Genomic DNA, 17,238 nt, shown 5'->3' with positions numbered 1-17,238 from the left:
TGTGTTAACCGTGTGTGTGTGTGTGTGTGTGTGTGTGTGTGTGTTCATGTGTAAACCTTTGGTTGCACAGTCCTAAGCAGGCCACCTGTGCTCTTATGCAAGCAGGCAGATGGTTTTATAGATACAGACATTAATTTCAGGACAGATTTGGGATCACATATACAGTGTCATCTGTGATTTCAACAGGCTACTGTAGAATATTAGGCAGATATCAGTTTTATGTAAGATGAGTTGATCCATGTTTTGTAAAACATGCCTTTTTTATCTCTTATAAGTATAGCATACCCAGTAGACAGTAAACAGTTTAGAAAATGACAAAACAAAGAGGCTGTTTTGTTGTGTGTGTGTGCGTGTGTGTGTGTGTGTGTGTGTTTATGGTCTGGCAGTGACCAGCTTTAACACTTTCACAGTCTTTAAATAGTCAGCGGTTGTTTTGTTGCTAGGTTATAAGAACAATACAGGCAGAAGTTCTGCTGGAGATCAAAGTTATGCTACAGTTTAATCACGTCTGCAAAACACACAGATTCTGGTGACTTGGTGGCTCAGTGGAGCTAAAATGTGGTGAACTTTATGCTTGATATTGTTTACTGAAGGCTGATGAGGTGAGTACGCATAGACACAGAAGAGGCTTTGCAGAAAATCCTGTGACGTAGTAGAAATCACAAGCAATCAGGGAGCATAAGAAGATAGTGTGACGTTAAAGGACCAGGAGAAAAATTGCGAAAGAAAAGAAAGATATTTAATCTACTCAAATGATGCAACCCAGAGGTTGTGCCAGGATTGTATAATGAGGTCCTGAACTGTTTAAACCATGGGTAAAAATTGCCATCTGTTCTGAGGTGCGTTCACAGTCAGGCTGCCGGGCTCAGCTGCACGTGATAGACATGACAACAACTTCCAACACTGTCTGTGAAGCAATTTACTAACTATCTTAGGCTGTTTTTAATTTGATATCAAAGTTAATTTTCTGTTGATTGATGCATGTCCAAAAATCATAATTACATCCACTGTGATTCAATGTTGTAAAATATAAAATATGCAAACATCCTAGGGGGAAAATACTTCTAGTTCTTCTAGTTCTACTTCTTTCTAGTCATTGCATAACATGAAGCTGCGTTCCTCTTCACTGGTGGTTAAAAACAGTCTGCTCCTGTAATTAGATGCTTCATGTTTTAATCACACATATATTAGTTTCAGGTCAAGTCAGTAAGCTGTTTTGTGATATTACCTTTGCATTTATTAGCTACAATATATTGTCATTGTAGCCACTTAAATCAATAAATTGTGTGAGTAATAAACAAATTACAATATATCAGATTTAACAGTTTATCGTGTTTAAATGAACTAGTGCAGTGCCGTCCTGTCGGGAACCGTAGTATAGCTGACACTGCGCTCATGTCCTTAGCAATGTGTGAAGTCGACTGGATGAATGGTTCTCGAGATATCAGAAGGACAGTGAGACAGAGATTCCTTCCTTTATAGTGGTTTGTGAAGCGTTCAGGAGCTATGACTTTGTTTGTAATATAAGCTCTGCGCACAGAAACAGCTATAGCAAAACTGTATGAAATATCAAAAATACCTCTTTGTGGCTAGGACCAGAGATTCCCTGTACCAGATTTCTTGAATTGCTCAAAATTTGTAGTGAAAAAACCGTTTTGGACAAAATTCTAAATGACAGAAAATCAAATCCGGTGCGGATGTGTGTCACTTATATAATTTTTGTTTGTGAGACTTACAGTTCAAAAGTTACAGGCTAAAATGTAAAGTTTGTTGTTATAGCGCCACCATCGGGCCAAATTGCACCAGAAATTCACCCTCCACGCGAAGAACAGACAACCAGACAGGCTTCATAATCAGACGAATGGTCAAAGAAACATTACTTAAGTTTAAGTGGACTTTTATCCTTATTTGTTATTCATATGTGGTCATCAAGAATTATTGGTGTGCCTCAAGTACTAACCATGCAATATAAGATTTGAGCTGAATATTCAGTGGCTGCTAATGATATGGTTCTAAGCACTCACTGTGAACTCAGCTCCGTCTATGTGTTCTTTGATATGATGCCAGGCGGAGGATGAAACACACTCTTATTGCTTGGAGAACGATTGTTTAGGAGAGGCTCCTGGCCTCGCCTCAGCCCTGCCTCCACGTGATAATTTTTATAAATGCACTGCAGCAGTGTTTTGGACCTGCTTCTCTCAGCGTGTTTTTTCTTATTAGCCCACTCTTCTATTGCAGGGATCCCCTGAACTGCACTCTGTAGGGGGGAGGCAATAATGATGTGTGTTACGCTTAAAAAGGTCCTGATGCAGAATGTTACCCAGTCGAATGCTGTGACACTGAAAGTGTTATGGGGCTGAACATGGATGAATAATTGAAGATATAGAATAAGGAATCATAGAGGGAAACAGCCCAACAGCCCACTGACCTGAATTCTCAGTTTGCTGCTTTGTGCATCATCCTTGCAGATAGTGTCTTGATGCTTTAGTTTCTGCTCAGGTTTCTCACAGTGATTGAGGACAAATGTGACTAAAATCAAAAGTAATGTGTGTTTCTACTCTTATTGGACAGGTTTACCTCATTTTCACGGCATTGTTTTGCTTCCTGTGATATCTGACAGCTTGCGATTGATCATAAAATCCTTGACGTTTTTCAAATTAAACATTGGTTCTTCCAGCTGGCTCAGATTGGCGACTCTCACACACAAACACACTAGTACACTGCCAGGGATGAGCTCACTTTTTATGAATAATCAAGAAGAGCATAATGAAAAAAAAAAAAACACAACCTCTCATTTGCATTTTTATGTTTGTCACAAGCAGAAACATGTGTAGAGAGTATACGGCCACAATGGTATATTATATACGATATCATACCCACACACATGCACAGAACCAAAACAAAATCCTTTTAATCTCACATCACAAGACCGTCATGGACAAGCTGCACAGGAGAGATCCAAATCCCGGATCACGACCTTCACTGAAGCTCGTCCAGCTCCCCCTCGGATGAGTCTGAGTGGGTGTTTGTGAGAGCACATTCTGAATTGTCGTCAATGCCTTGTGTCACGCTGATGCTGAGAAAATTTGGAGGTGTTTTTTCCCGTAACACCTCGAAGTGAGCGTCCACTCCCTGGGCCTCTTGATCTGTTTTCTTTTTTTATTCCCCTGCCCTGTGCGGGAATCACACACACTAACGGCCACAGACTCCCATACCAACTAGCGCACACACACAGACACATGCACATGCACATACAGTCCATGTACACACACAGGATTAACTTTCTCCTGATAAACCAGTTTTAGCCAGAGCACAGCGAGATTAAACACAGGATTTCGCATTAGATGAACCCTTTATATATTTATATAGACTTACACAATCGTTACACAAAGACTGCCTTCAGAATGTTCTCCACAACTGCTCTGACAGTGGGACAGAGTTCACAGACTCTGCCCGCATGAGAAAATGAAGCTAAAGCTTTGGAACGGGGTAATGATTGTCAGATAACCATTATTATATCCTTAATATCCACAGAAGCTGAGAGATTTGGACAGGGAATTTTTTTTTTTTTTTTTTATCTGCACATGGTCTGAAATTTCCATGGAAGCAATTTCACACAACACCAACCCCAGCCAATTTGTGGGTCTATTTTAAACTAAGGGAGTCCTTTGGGACCACCGAGCCTCACCCCTACAGTCCCATTAGTTCGCTCTGCTCTGATGTATCATCTCAGACATGTTGAGCCTTGCCGATGTCTGTTGGGATTTTGTAGACCACCTGGAGTCCAGTAAATGTACCTTTTTTGACAATATATATGTGGCTACTATGCAGAAATCATCCTCTGTACATATTGATCAGCATAATGGAGAGAAAGTGGGCAGGGTCTTCTAAGTGGACAGTTATATTAAATAAGGGTACATCCACTCTCCAGATCAATCCTCAGAGACTGTAAAAATTATGGCACTTTCTGGTCTCTTGAGTGGAAGCTCACTGCTCGCACTGTTTTACCAGCCAGTCATAAAGCTTGCTGCTCACTGGACCATAAAATCTCTGGTTTCTGATATGTCACAGTGTGACTCTTTACAGAATAATAACCCTGCAGCTCAGACTTATATTGGATGTAATGGAATTGATTGAAATATAAAAAAGCAGAGGGCCTGACTGATTGTGTACACCATAGAAATAATTAAAGCACTGGGAAATTAAGTTTTGTTGTTAGCCTGAAGACTAATCTTACATGGACAAATAGATGTATTTAAAGTGTACTCATGTCGTATTTTGTGCAGAGTAATCATACTTTTATATTTAAAAGACTTTAATCTCAAATGTTTTTTTTTTAAAAATCTGTCCCTTGAGTAACAAGCAGTTTCAATGCAGAATTTCTACAATTTTCCCATTTTCAATTATTCATTGTACAGCTTTTAGCTAGAGATCACAACGTTCATTTTTTTCATATCTGTTGGGCTGCACAGGAAATAAACAGTGTGATTAGTGGTTCCCCTGGGCCCACAAGCTCACATCTTTAACTGGCTCCATTCTCACCCAACAGCACTGGGAAATCCCATTGAGATCAATGTCGAGAGACTGAGTTATTGCGCAGCTTGCAGCATGGACCCTCAGGAAGCAGAGGGTGAATTATCAATGCAGCTGAACATTTCAGGAAGGTCGCTGAGAGAATTCCTCACCGGAGGTTAAAGGAAGTCACGTTCCAATTTGAAAAGAGAGCGCATTCATTTCATGAATAAATATGTCAGGAGCTGCAGAGCTGGAGCTGCTGCCTGGTGTGAAGGTCGGGTACAATGTCTTGCTTCCATTGCTGGACGTTCATTATCGTTATTAACCTCTGAGCTTCTCTTTACAATTCATGATCACAGTAGCTTTGAATCACCCATTCAACAATCTGTCAGCCCTCTAGCACCATATTGGTCTTTTACTGCTGAAATCACCTTGAAAATGACCTCTGCTGGTATTAATGAAAACAATGACATGCTAATGAGAAAAACTCTATAACACTACAAGGGATTGCAGTTATTACATGTATCCATGGTAAATTGGTTGCAACACTGACGATCATATTGATGTAGCTTAGCTTTGTTGTGGACCATCAGGCTGCTCTGTGATTGATGGAAGGGGAGTGCAGATGGTTTTGATGCACTCCACTATGAAGGAAAGATATTATCACCGCTACTGTAGCCCATAAAATGATGGACAAGTTGATGACTGAAGTGATTTCTCCCTCTTTACACTCACTCCCTTGGTTTCAGTTCATGCAACAAACAAATAAACAACAAACAATTAAAAAAAGAACTATTAAAGCAATAATTTTATGTGCACATGCTGCTACTATTACTATAAAGAAACTGATTACTAACCGTTATGAGTTTATATGGAGTTCTAACTTTGGCCTGAATATACATGACTGAATATGCAAAATATAATATCCATAAATAAAAGTGAATTGAGTGCTTTAAAGTGCTGAAGTTGCACTTGCATTAGCTTGTTGGCATTATCTGCTCCATCCAAGAGGTACTCCAGTGATTTAGTATTTCACTTTCATAAAATTTGAGCGCCCCTTTTATGCTTCACTATCACTGAGGCTCATTAATCAGCTGTTTGGCTACCAGCTGACTTGTAGCATCCAATCTTACTCATGCAAATGTACAGTACAGCCATAATGAATATACTTCTTCCCGACTACTCCGGCAATACCTTCATTTTTCATTTACCGCTGTAGGTCATGTCACTGTGTTTTATTATTATTTGAGATAATTTTTTATGCCTTTATGTGACAGGGACAGCTTGAGATAGGCAGGTGAGCTACGAGGCCAACCCATGTAATACCTTTTTTAATATTGTTGGCTTCAGTAAGATTTAACGTCATGTTTGTGTGGCGGGTAAATTAGTTCTCCCAGCAGAGTAAGTAACTAAGTAAGTAAACTTTATTTATGAAGCACCTTCCAAACCCAGAGTTACAGCTATACAATGCAAACATTAGAAAGTTAAAACAGGAGAACTTCAGAAAGAACAGAGCATAATCAGTGTAACCATCAGTGTAACCATGCAAACACAATACAAACATACTATAAATGTATACATATGTAAATATGTATATATTTCTTTCACAATTCAGCTACAGAACCTTAATTACCTTATTTATTTTCCTTTATCTTCTTTCTGTATTTTATACATTTTTAAAGTGACTAGGGAACAAACCTTCACCCTTCCTCTGTTCCTCTCATCCTCAGGCATGCACACCAGCATCAGCGAGATCCTCAAGGAGAAGAGCCTGAAGCCATCTCGCCGCAGCCTGCCCTGCCTTGCCCAGAGTCAGACTCATCCAATCAACCTCAACCACTTCCTGTCTGTGCCTCTGAGCCCGGAGCCCAAACCAGAAGTCGAGGTTCTGAGTCAGAGCATCAGCACCTCCTGCAACCTCCTCCCCCCACAGACAGGTCAGTCTGCTGAGTGGAACTTACTAACGTCTTCCAAAACCCATTTGTGGATAAGAAGCTTAAGTCATGAGAGAGTGGCTGCATCAGTGTGCATCACTGATATTTGTTGATTTTAACATTTACCTTGTAGACGTCTGCAGTGGTTTGTCAAGGTAACTTAAGGTGACTACATAAAAATGAACTTTAACTTGAAAGGAAATTACTTGTAATAGCAAATTCTGTGTCAAAAGAGGCTCATATTAGGTTTCATGCTGGTTTGCAGAATTTCAACCACCTCTATAATTTCCATATATATGTTAGTTTTAATTTGCAAAGATTATTTTCTTTAATGTTCGCTTGACAAATGTAAAGATTGCAGTTTTTTTTTAAATCAATGTAACTGCAAGTTTTGCACATTACCTGGTGTATACGGCTGATAAATGCTAAATAGCACTGAACTTGTTATGAACTTGTCATGAACCAGCTTTGTGTGCAGCAGTCATGTGGTTCTTTCAGTGTTGAAGGTCTTTTTCATGATGTATGTTTAAGTCATTTTTCTACTCTATTTAGATACCAAAAAAGAAGCCTTTCACAGCAAACCCACATCATATTTGCAAACGATTGGTGTTATCCTGTTCAATTTATTTCTGTGTATGTTATGCATTGTTACTGGTGACTGCCATCATTGCCTGCATTGTGCGTATAATGAACCTCTCCATACTCTGACACTGACATTTATGGCATGATATTGATGGAGTACATTGTGTAAATGCTGCAGTCACATGTGTCTGGTGCACTTTCAGAGGCAGTGAGATAGCATGGGGGCAGAATGCAGTTGCAAGGAAAATAATAAATCTCTGTATGGACTGGTCAAATGGAAATGCCTGTTGGAGAGGGAAAATTATACATCTTCAAGAATATTCTGAGGCCATTGACAGTGACAGTCTATTTTTGTCACAACACAAAGAAAATCAGCAACCACAAGTTGGCATTTTCCTGACCTTGAAAACGCCCTCTGTCCGACTCTTCGGTATTTCGCTGCCCAGTGCAGTGTGCAAACGTGGGAAGAGAGATGTAGTTTCATGCAGATGAGGCAGCACAAGGTGAGCTGTTGCTATTTTGGTGAAAACTGGCTTTTTGACGTGCTGAAAATAGACGTCTGAGGAAGAGATCTATTTTCTCTTGGCCTGAGGAGGATGTAGACAGAAGGAGAGAGAGAAGACAGACCAAGCAATGTGGGGTTGCTAGACAAGGACATGATCCTTCACCAGCTTCCCACCTGTGTCCACTGACAGATGTGTGTGATGGGTCAAGGCTGGATGCACTGCTGCCGGAGAATGACGTAAAAATGTGACCTTTATTTAGTCGAACTGTGAATGTGCTAATTTCACTCATTAATTATACACCAGAAATATAATGTAATTATAAACAATGGCAGTTCCTACATACGTGACTCCTTAATGTATAAACACGCACAGCCTGATCCAGCAGTGTAAGTTCAGACTGCTTTCAGAATCTTTACAGCACCCCATGTTGCCCAAAGGTCTGAGTCATTTTTCAGCACAGTTGACACTTTTATCTTGGCTGTACTGGCCTCCCGTGTGGAGGAAATTCACATTACACATTACCACTTTCAGGACTACATCTGTGTACTTTTGATATTAGCTGTATATACTGAATGTTTCACATCATTCATTCTGATATTTTAGAATATTTGTGGTGGGTAATAGATATATTCTTCGACTTTATCACTCACTCAGCTATGGATACTATACTGAAGACATATAGTCATTGTAAAGATGATCACACTGCTCAGTTATGATTTTAAAATAGACTGAACACAGAAGGACAGTTTCCTCTAAATTCCCAGCCTGCATCAGGGGAGAAAAAAAAATTAAACTAAAGAAAGAAAGAAAAAACGTTCTGTCACTGGCAGCGATTTTGCATTAAAACTAAATTATTTCTGCCAACGGCCCAAATGTGTTAACACACACTAAAACACATTGTTGGCTAGAAACTCTAATTTAACTTCACTTACTTAATGGAGCTGTTAAGTCTTGATGCTATGGTGATTTGAATGAAGTGCTTGGAAAAAAACAAGCTTGCTTTGTCCTCAATACATGAATTTGCAAGAATAAAAATTGTTAGTCATTGATAGTTGATTGTTTGTTGGAATAATTTAGATTTCTTGCAGTTGGTTTCTGCACAGCAGTATAAAAGGGTTCAGACTGTAGTCACACCAAGCTGATCTGGTGGTTGTGAAACGATTAGTCTCCCTATAGCTATAGGATGCAAACTCTGTATTGTGATCACATGTTATGGAGATAGCCATACCAAAATGCCAGATAGATGGATTGCTGTACCCAGTAAATCAATTTCCCTCCTCTTAAATGTAATAGATACAACATACCACTAGAAATGGAAAAGCTTCCATGTGTTGCAAAGAGTTATTGTTTGTTGAGTAGGCAGCCTTGTTCCTGTTTGTGCCACAGAAAGGTAATATGATAAGGTTTCCAGGCATTGCGCTTCTAGAGCAGTTTGATAATGAATTCTTGGTACAGTCTTGATTGTCTCACAGTGTGGGTTTAATTTATTTGTGCACATCAGGGGGATATGCATAAATATTCAGGGAGGAAGGAAACACGATTGGCCCTCTTTCAACATCGAGGCATGGATCTGTTAAACTGCATCAAGGTGTTGCTCTCAAGCAGGCGCCCACATTTAAATAACTTGGATTTGTATTAAGCTCTGATCTAATTTCATTGTTGGCAGTTGGATTAGGGAAAATATTGACTTGAGCAACAACAAAAGACTTAGTGCAGATAGGATACTTTGTCACAAGTTCAATAACCGTCTCACTGACCGTGCTGTGTCTGTTTGCAGCAAAGGATGGCAAGGATCACTACGTGGAGGAGTCCGAGGCGACTACGTGTGAAACAAGGGCAGATGAGTCATTTCTGCTACAAAAGCCTGTCACCCGTGCTAAATTAGAGGCCCGCACAGATTCACTTCAGGTACCACGTTCCCACTAATCCACAGATATTGCCACCAATGTTCACAATGTTACACTGCAGTTTTTTTTTGTCACTGAACCACTGAGGCACTTCAAGCTTTAGTAGTTGTGTGTTTAAGCATCTAGAATTCAGAGGTGAAATGTTGTCGCTACAGGGAAAGAATCCACCTCGTTCCTTTGGGCTGTTTTTCCGAGAAGGGAAAAAGCGCATTGACTACATCCTGGTTTACAAGAAGTCCAGTCCACAGGTGGAAAAGAGGTGCACTTTTGAGAAGAATCTACGTGCTGAGGGTCTAATGCTGGAGAAGGAGGTACAAAAATGTTGGTTTGGTCTTAAAAGACTTTTGTCAGCCAGATATTTTAACTTAATCCTCAAACTATCGTGTTTGTTTTTTGATTTTGAAAGCCCTCGCTGACGAACAACGATATCATGTTTGTGAAGGTCCACGCTCCCTGGGATACGCTTTGCAAATATGCAGAGCAGATGAACATCCGAATGCCTTTCAGGTAACCATTATAGTTAACTATACATATTATATACTATGACGGAAACCTTTAACTCCTGTTTAGGTCAGGTTTTTCAGTGGCAGGCAGCTTTATAAATCTCTCTAACCTCTTGTGTTTTTCTTCTCTCAGGAAAAAATGTTACTTTACAGACTGGAAGAGCAAAACCTTGGGCAGGTAAGTGGATTTAAGGTATAGGACAATTTGTTTCTGTTGCTGTCTGGGGGCAGCTCTTTAATGGAATTCATGAGTAGCTGTAAGGCTTGAACCATAATGTGAGCTGCGGATGGTGTTTTAAGATTGAAGTTATCAGTCACATCAGTGAGGGAACGCAAAAAGATAAAGTTTGAGTCAAACCGTCATTGTCCTTTTTTAACCAACCACTGAGTGAATATTAATTAACCCAGGATTAATCAGCTATTTCCACAGACTGTGTGTAAATATATAGTGATTACATAGTGTGGGATTAGATTTTTTTTAAATTGGAAAATCACTCCCTGTTGCTGTATTGATTACAAGCAATCATTGAAAAATAATTGAGTGCAGTTGGTTTTTCCAGTATTTATAAATACGAGAATCTTTTTAACAATTTTCCAACCTTTCAAAAAACCACAGCCTCCTGCGTGTACAATACTGTACCTCACACATTGATTGTGCTTCTTTGTAAAATACTACTAATCTTTCAGTCAAATAAATGTAGCTGCACAGGCTCATTTGCATACTATTTTTAGACAGATGCGCTTTGATGTGATGTTCAAGTGTTGTCCGAGCTCTGCACAGGACTCTGAATTTCCATCTCATCATCTCAGTGGATCGTTCCAGTGAGATACAAATAAAAAAAACACCCAAGAATGTTTATTATTTTTTAATAACTTTAACTTAAGTTAGTCTCTTTTAATGTTAGAGTTAGGAGTGTTAAGTGTTAGTGTTGCTTGTTTGGTCATAAATATTTAATGTTATAGGGAAACAGTTTTCAGGGGCTGTTAACTTGAAGTTAATACACTGTTGTTCACTGATGTTTGAACCACAGCAATGATGGTTTCATGTATAAGCTTTGAATGAGCCCTTCCCTTGTAAAACTTCGAATAGCCAACAGTTAGTGAAGTGTGATATTACTGTTCTTGAAGGAGTGCTGGTTTTTATCCATTAACCTGCAAACATGGTTTTATGATATTTCACCATCCAGATTGATATACTAATAAACTGTTTCTCATAAATACATAATGGATAGACATGCTGTAGTCAATATAAGTTCTTATAGTTGAAAGAATTGACAATATGGATAATATTGATTATTGATGATATTGTTATTTCACCTTGTAACATGTACATTTTAATAGTCATGCTTCGACGACACGTTCACACACACACACACACACACACACCTACACACACAGATCAGACAAAAATCACACAGACAAGAATCACTCGCCCACCTGTCCAACTGAGAACAAAGCACTTTTAAATCTTGTGTGCGAGAGTGATCTTAGTCACTGTGAACAATGAGGACCATTATGTTTTCCTCAGAGCTCCTGCAGTCTTTCACTAAGCTACTGCTCCTATAAGAAAGCTCTACCCTTGTAGTAAATAGGCTTTATGTGTTTACTAATAGTCTGTCACTAACTCACATCCCTGTAAAGCTGAACAAATGGGCCGTGCGCAGGTGCTGACGGCTTGTTTGTTTGAAATCATTACTTTCTGTACTGTACCTGTCCCCCTCGCAACGACATTCATAAAATGATGTCTGACAACAGTGTGTTTCCCCCAAGAGTGCCCATTTATATTCGCTCAATCCATATCAGAGCAGAGCCTTTCTAAATTAGAGAGACCTTTCCAGCAAATCTGGAGAAGCAGCGGGACAATTTTATCCAATATTAACTGATTTTAGCCATGCTAGCGGCACGGCTCTAGCGATGTTAGGTGGCCATCCACTACTGTAATCAAGACGGGAATGTCTCCACAACTATTGAATGGATTGCACACACATAAATTCACACACATGTATGATGCCCAGAATATAAATCCTTATGATGCTGCGATCCCCTGACATTTCATCTAGCAGCACTAGTGGATCAAAGATTGTAGCACAGACATTGAGGATTCCAAGACTTTCAGGTTCTTAAACCTTAAGTGACTTTTCCTTTAGCACCACCTTGAGATTGACATTTGTGGATTATAACTGAAATATCTCAACAACTATTGGAGGAATTGCTGGTACAGACATTCATGTCCCCCAAAGGATAATCCAATTCTTAAAAATGTCTTAAATTTTCACGTAGCGCCATCCTCAGGTCAACATTTTAATAATTTAATACTTTTGTTTGTGCCTGAAAAATTGATGTCACTTCAGCCTCAGCTGTATTTTTTCTTTAGTGCTAGCAATTAATAACTGTTTTTGCTAATTAGCTATGCTACCATGCTAACATGCAAAACTAAGATGGTGAACATGGTTAACATTATACCTACTAAACATTAACATGAAAGCATCCTGATGTTAGCATTTAGCTAAAAGCTTTGCTCTGCGTAAGTATAGCCTCGCAGAGCTGCTCGCATGGCTATAGACGCTTGATTCTATTAATTAGCTTAATGTAACATTAAAAGGACATACAGTTTGGAAAATCAATGCCTGCCTTCAGACTTCACCTGGTCTTTAAATCATAACTGTAATATGAGAAAACAGAATTATCCTTTGAGCTGGATTTAGCAAGCTGTTACATAAACAATAGTCAACAGGGTGATGCGTGTACATAGGCACGTATGTGAAAAAGTGTTTTTAGTGGGTGAGAGGTGTTCCGAGCTTGTCAGGGTTGTGTGAGCGTAAAAGGTTAGAATCCACTGTTCCATATCAAAGAAAACAATCTTCATGTTAATCTGTGCCGTTAATCCTCTTCCTCTCTGCGTCTGTGCAGTAGGTTTCATCTGAGATGTCGTCAGATAAAAAGCTGGCTTCCCAGAAATCCCATGAAGCTGGACAAAGAGGCCTTGCCTGACCTGGAGGAAACCGACTGCTACACAGCCCCCTTCAGCAGAGCACGCATGCATCAGTAAGGAGGACATGTACACGTAGCCATGCATGCTCAGACACATGAGTGTCACTTAATGGCAGTGTCTGTATCAGTAGTGTTAGCTAATATTCATCCTGCTCTGTAGCCCCAGTTTCCCTCTCATCCATCACATCCATTCATATTCTGAGCTCTGGATGTGGAATTTAGAAACCGGCTGATTATTTTTGCACTATGAATTCTTGTATATTTCATATCTTTGAGTCAGAACTCAAAGAAGCTGATCATGAATAAGATATCGAAATACAGCAGCAGATGTCCATGAAATGATTAGATTCCTCCCTCATTCCTTCCTGTTTTTTTTTCATTTCCAGAGCATCTCTTTGATGAAACACATGATCTAATCTCATTTGTTGGTGAATTGTTTCCTCTTTTCCTTTGCTTGTCAGGTCTGACGTTTTTTTTTTTTTAGGAAATAATGATGCTGAAGTAAACACAAACTTTGCTCCATGAATTGAGTTTTAATGAACTCCCCATGGTTATTGGCTCAGCTCTCATTAAGGGCTGTGACTGGATGATACTAATATACTGTTACACGATGAATATCTGAAGGAGTGTGCTGTTACTTTTCTCCCAGCTTCACTATCAACAATAGAGAGACCTTCTTTTCCAATTCCACCAGAAGCAGAATAGTCCATCATGTCCTGCAGCGCACCAAGTATGAGGATGGAAAATCAAAGATGGGTAAGGCACTGCACTCACTTCTTTCTCTTCTTGCTCCTCACATACTAATTAATAACTCTAGTGGTGTCAAATTAGTGGCGAGGGATTACCATGCTCATTTATATATAATAATGTTCATGTATCCATCATATTTATATTGAGACAATGTATTCACTGAGAAGGGGACAGAATCTAGATATTTTAGAAAATAAATAGTTTTAATGATGTTTTCTGTTCATTTTCATAATAGCTTCATTCACCAGTGTCAGTATTGGACTAAATAGAATGAGCCCTAAATTATTAATGCAAATTAGTATCAAAGTTACAAATGACACACAGTAAACTCAATAAATCACAATAATTCTGTCTTTATTCCTATTTCTGTGTTTATTATATCTGCTAAAACCATCAGGGGCACCAGTGAAAGAGACTAGATTTTGCTGTTAATTTGACTTTAGAGAGTGATAGTAGGGTTGTGGGGGGAAGTGTGTATTTGTTTTTTGTTTTGCTGTGGGATGATTAAAATGTGGGCTGCTGCTGAGCTATTGGTATCCTCCAACTTGTGTCTGATCCCTCGTCTCCTTCTGGCTGTTGTTTTTTCTTTTTTCTTTCGGGTATCGGCTGTTACCAAACTGTCTGTCCACTCCCACTATCCCCTATCTTGTCTTACTGCTGCCGACATGTTTTGCTGATTAAAGTTTGGCCTTGAAGGGCTGGAACGGATTTCACATTAATATTTTAATGCTGTTGACCACTCTACTTTCCAACAAATAAGATCAGCTCCACCACAGGAGTGGAAAATCCTTTTCAAATCCACCCCTCCCTGCTTCTGCTCTCACTATCTACAGTCTCAGTCAGGAGATGACAATGCAAATGAATGCACTATTGTCCTATTGAAAAATAACATTTAATTCAGTACAATACAGTACTTGCAGCCAATTCAGTAAGTTTATTGTGATCGAGACAATATTTTACACCAAGTAATTATGGTCCAGCAAAAATGAAAAAGGTTATTTTTAAGTGCAGCTATTTGAAATTCCAACCTGAGTGTTTTAAGCCTCTAACGTGCTTGTCTAATGCAGCTTGTCAGTTACATAATGCAGTAAATTGTTATGACTGTGGAAGAGTGGGTTTAAATGAATCTCTCATTGGCCCCCTCTCTCAATTATGTCTGGTACTGAATTTTTAATGTAGTGTCCTTGTGCTTTTCTAGCTGCAATATCAGCATCCTTTGACACGACATGGTTTATTCTACTGTAGGTATCAACCGGTTATTGGGCAACAACACATACGAGGCTGCATTTCCTCCTCATGAGGTGAGAAGATCTTTTTATTTGTGCTGAAAACCTGTAGAGATTAACAGATTGTCAGACTGTAAAATTCCTCTTGTAATGTAGATTTTATTACGCTTTGTCTCATCAGGGTGGTTACAAAAGCAGACATCCAATTAAGACGCACGGTGCCCAGAACCACAGGCACCTTCTGTATGAGCGCTGGGCCCGCTGGGGAATCTGGTACAAATACCAGCCTCTGGACCTCATCAGGTAATCAGCTTTGAAGCAGGAGACACAGCATCATGAGCTGTTTTTGAGCCTCATTCTGTCTTTGGTCATATTCAGAACATAGAGTAAGCCAGTTCATCTTCTTATATAAAGTACATGATTATAAAGATACCCAGGTTTTTGATCACAGTCTGCTGTCTGAACAGGCTTGTTTATAACTCCCTGACATCCCAGTATAGTATGATATAACCATCACAGTTGAGGATGAACTCACTTTAGTTTTTGGCTGCCTTGGCACTGCTGCTCCTTTTTCATCTTTTCACTGGTAAATGAACAGTAGACAGAGTGACAAGGACTAGTTTGACATTGTATGAAATACACTTATTCACCTTCTTGCCAAGAGTTAGGTAAGAAGATCGATACCACTCTCATGTGTTAAGTACTGAGCTGGAGCCAGGAGGCGATGAGCTTAGCATAAAGACTGGAAATGGGAAGATACACCACATATCTCCCTCTAAAACCACAAATATTTCATTTTGTGCAGATAAAACAAGCAATCTTATTGAACTTCAAAGATGCTGGTAGGATAGCTGCTTACCCCTGCTTCTAGTTTTATATTCTAAGCTAAGCTAATTTCATGAGATACATTTATCAACCATCAGAGATTTTCTTTGGCTAAAAACAGACATTCTTATCTGTCTATATAATAATAATAATCATAATCATAATAAAAATGATTTCTCAACGGAATATTCATAACATTGTTTTATAAAATTACATATATTGTGATATAAGATTTTATCCATATCACCCACCCCTATATTTTAGTACTAGCATACATGTGAACATATTACGGTAAGATTTGCTGACACTTTATTTTCTCAGCCATGTCCTTCCTCATTGTTAATAGAGCGTTGCATACACACTTGGGAGTTGCCTGATACAGCTAATCGCCACTGAGCGTTATTGCAGTTGTGAAATAAGTGTCTTGCTCAATGACACCTTCACAGCTGTGGTTTAGGAAGCAGATATAATTATTGATTTAATTTCCCACCACAGCATTATACAGTGTGACCTTTCAGTCCAGCGGCATCCCAATCCATTAAGCTACCACGACTACCTCACAGTACACTGACTAAACCCACAACTTCACCAGGTTTATCAGTCACAGTTTATTAGTGAATTCTGACCACTCTGTCTCTCCGTCTCTCTCTCAGGAGGTACTTTGGTGAGAAAATCGGCCTTTACTTTGCATGGTTGGGCTGGTACACTGGCATGTTGATCCCTGCCGCCCTGGTTGGCGTTTTTGTCTTCCTCTATGGTCTCTTCACGATGGACTCTAGTCAAGTCAGGTCAGTTCACACAGCCTGCATACATTATAACATTCCCTGTATTGATACTAATGTAGAATTTGTAATTAAAAACGTGCTGTTATTTCCTGATTTATTGTCTCATCAGTAAAGAGATTTGTGAAGCCACCACCACCATCATGTGTCCTATGTGTGAGGACACCTGTAAGCCGTGGAGGCTGAGTGACAGTTGTGTCTACGCAAAGGTCAGTGTGGTTTTTAGAAAATCAATATTTTAAACGTTTGGTCAGACATTTTTGGAAATACACTTAAATATTTTATTTTAGTTAAGTTAGTTAGTTAAGAAGATCAACAACTTTCATATTGTTTGTTTAATATGAAGCTAAAGCCTGCAGCTTGTTAGCCAGATTTGTTACCCATGGTTTTATACCAGTCTAGCAGTTTATGATAAGCTACTCCCTCTGGCTGTAGCTTCATATATACAGACAAATATGAAAGTGGTATCAATCGTCTCATCTAACAAGGATGAGAAACTTATGACATTATGTTGTGACTGAAACGAGGAAACAAACACAGTTCTTTACTCGCAAAATCATCTGGTACACCGAAGTCCAGTAAACGCAAGCAAACAAGTCCAAATTGGGAAAGGAAAAGATCAGAGGAATACTCTACAGGTGGGGGACTAATCAGACGCCGGTGCAGGTAATTAGGGCGGGGCAGGCAATTACAAACGGCGGGAAAACACACAAGGGC

At 39.3% G+C, this 17,238-nt stretch overlaps 1 protein-coding gene across 2 annotated transcripts in view; it reads left to right on the top strand.

Annotated features, from left to right (window-relative positions):
- The window catches only part of ano3 (anoctamin 3), a 33,767-nt gene that overhangs the window by 5,620 nt on the left and 10,909 nt on the right, over positions 1–17,238 (top strand). For both annotated transcript variants that reach the window (XM_035664975.1, XM_035664976.1), the window contains exons 2-12: positions 6,246–6,452; positions 9,315–9,445; positions 9,600–9,755; positions 9,851–9,951; positions 10,081–10,125; positions 12,858–12,992; positions 13,588–13,694; positions 14,934–14,989; positions 15,096–15,217; positions 16,393–16,527; positions 16,634–16,730. In XM_035664975.1, the coding sequence (XP_035520868.1) occupies positions 6,246–6,452; positions 9,315–9,445; positions 9,600–9,755; positions 9,851–9,951; positions 10,081–10,125; positions 12,858–12,992; positions 13,588–13,694; positions 14,934–14,989; positions 15,096–15,217; positions 16,393–16,527; positions 16,634–16,730 (1,292 nt within the window). The remainder of the gene's footprint in view (positions 1–6,245; positions 6,453–9,314; positions 9,446–9,599; positions 9,756–9,850; positions 9,952–10,080; positions 10,126–12,857; positions 12,993–13,587; positions 13,695–14,933; positions 14,990–15,095; positions 15,218–16,392; positions 16,528–16,633; positions 16,731–17,238) is intronic.

The sequence above is a fragment of the Morone saxatilis genome, unplaced genomic scaffold (assembly GCF_004916995.1).
Source record: "Morone saxatilis isolate NCDOM2014 unplaced genomic scaffold, NCSU_SB_2.0 Contig2, whole genome shotgun sequence".
Classification (NCBI taxonomy): Eukaryota; Metazoa; Chordata; class Actinopteri; family Moronidae; genus Morone; species Morone saxatilis.
Note: the sequence above shows the minus strand (reverse complement) of the source record. Positions and strands in the feature narration are given on the sequence as shown.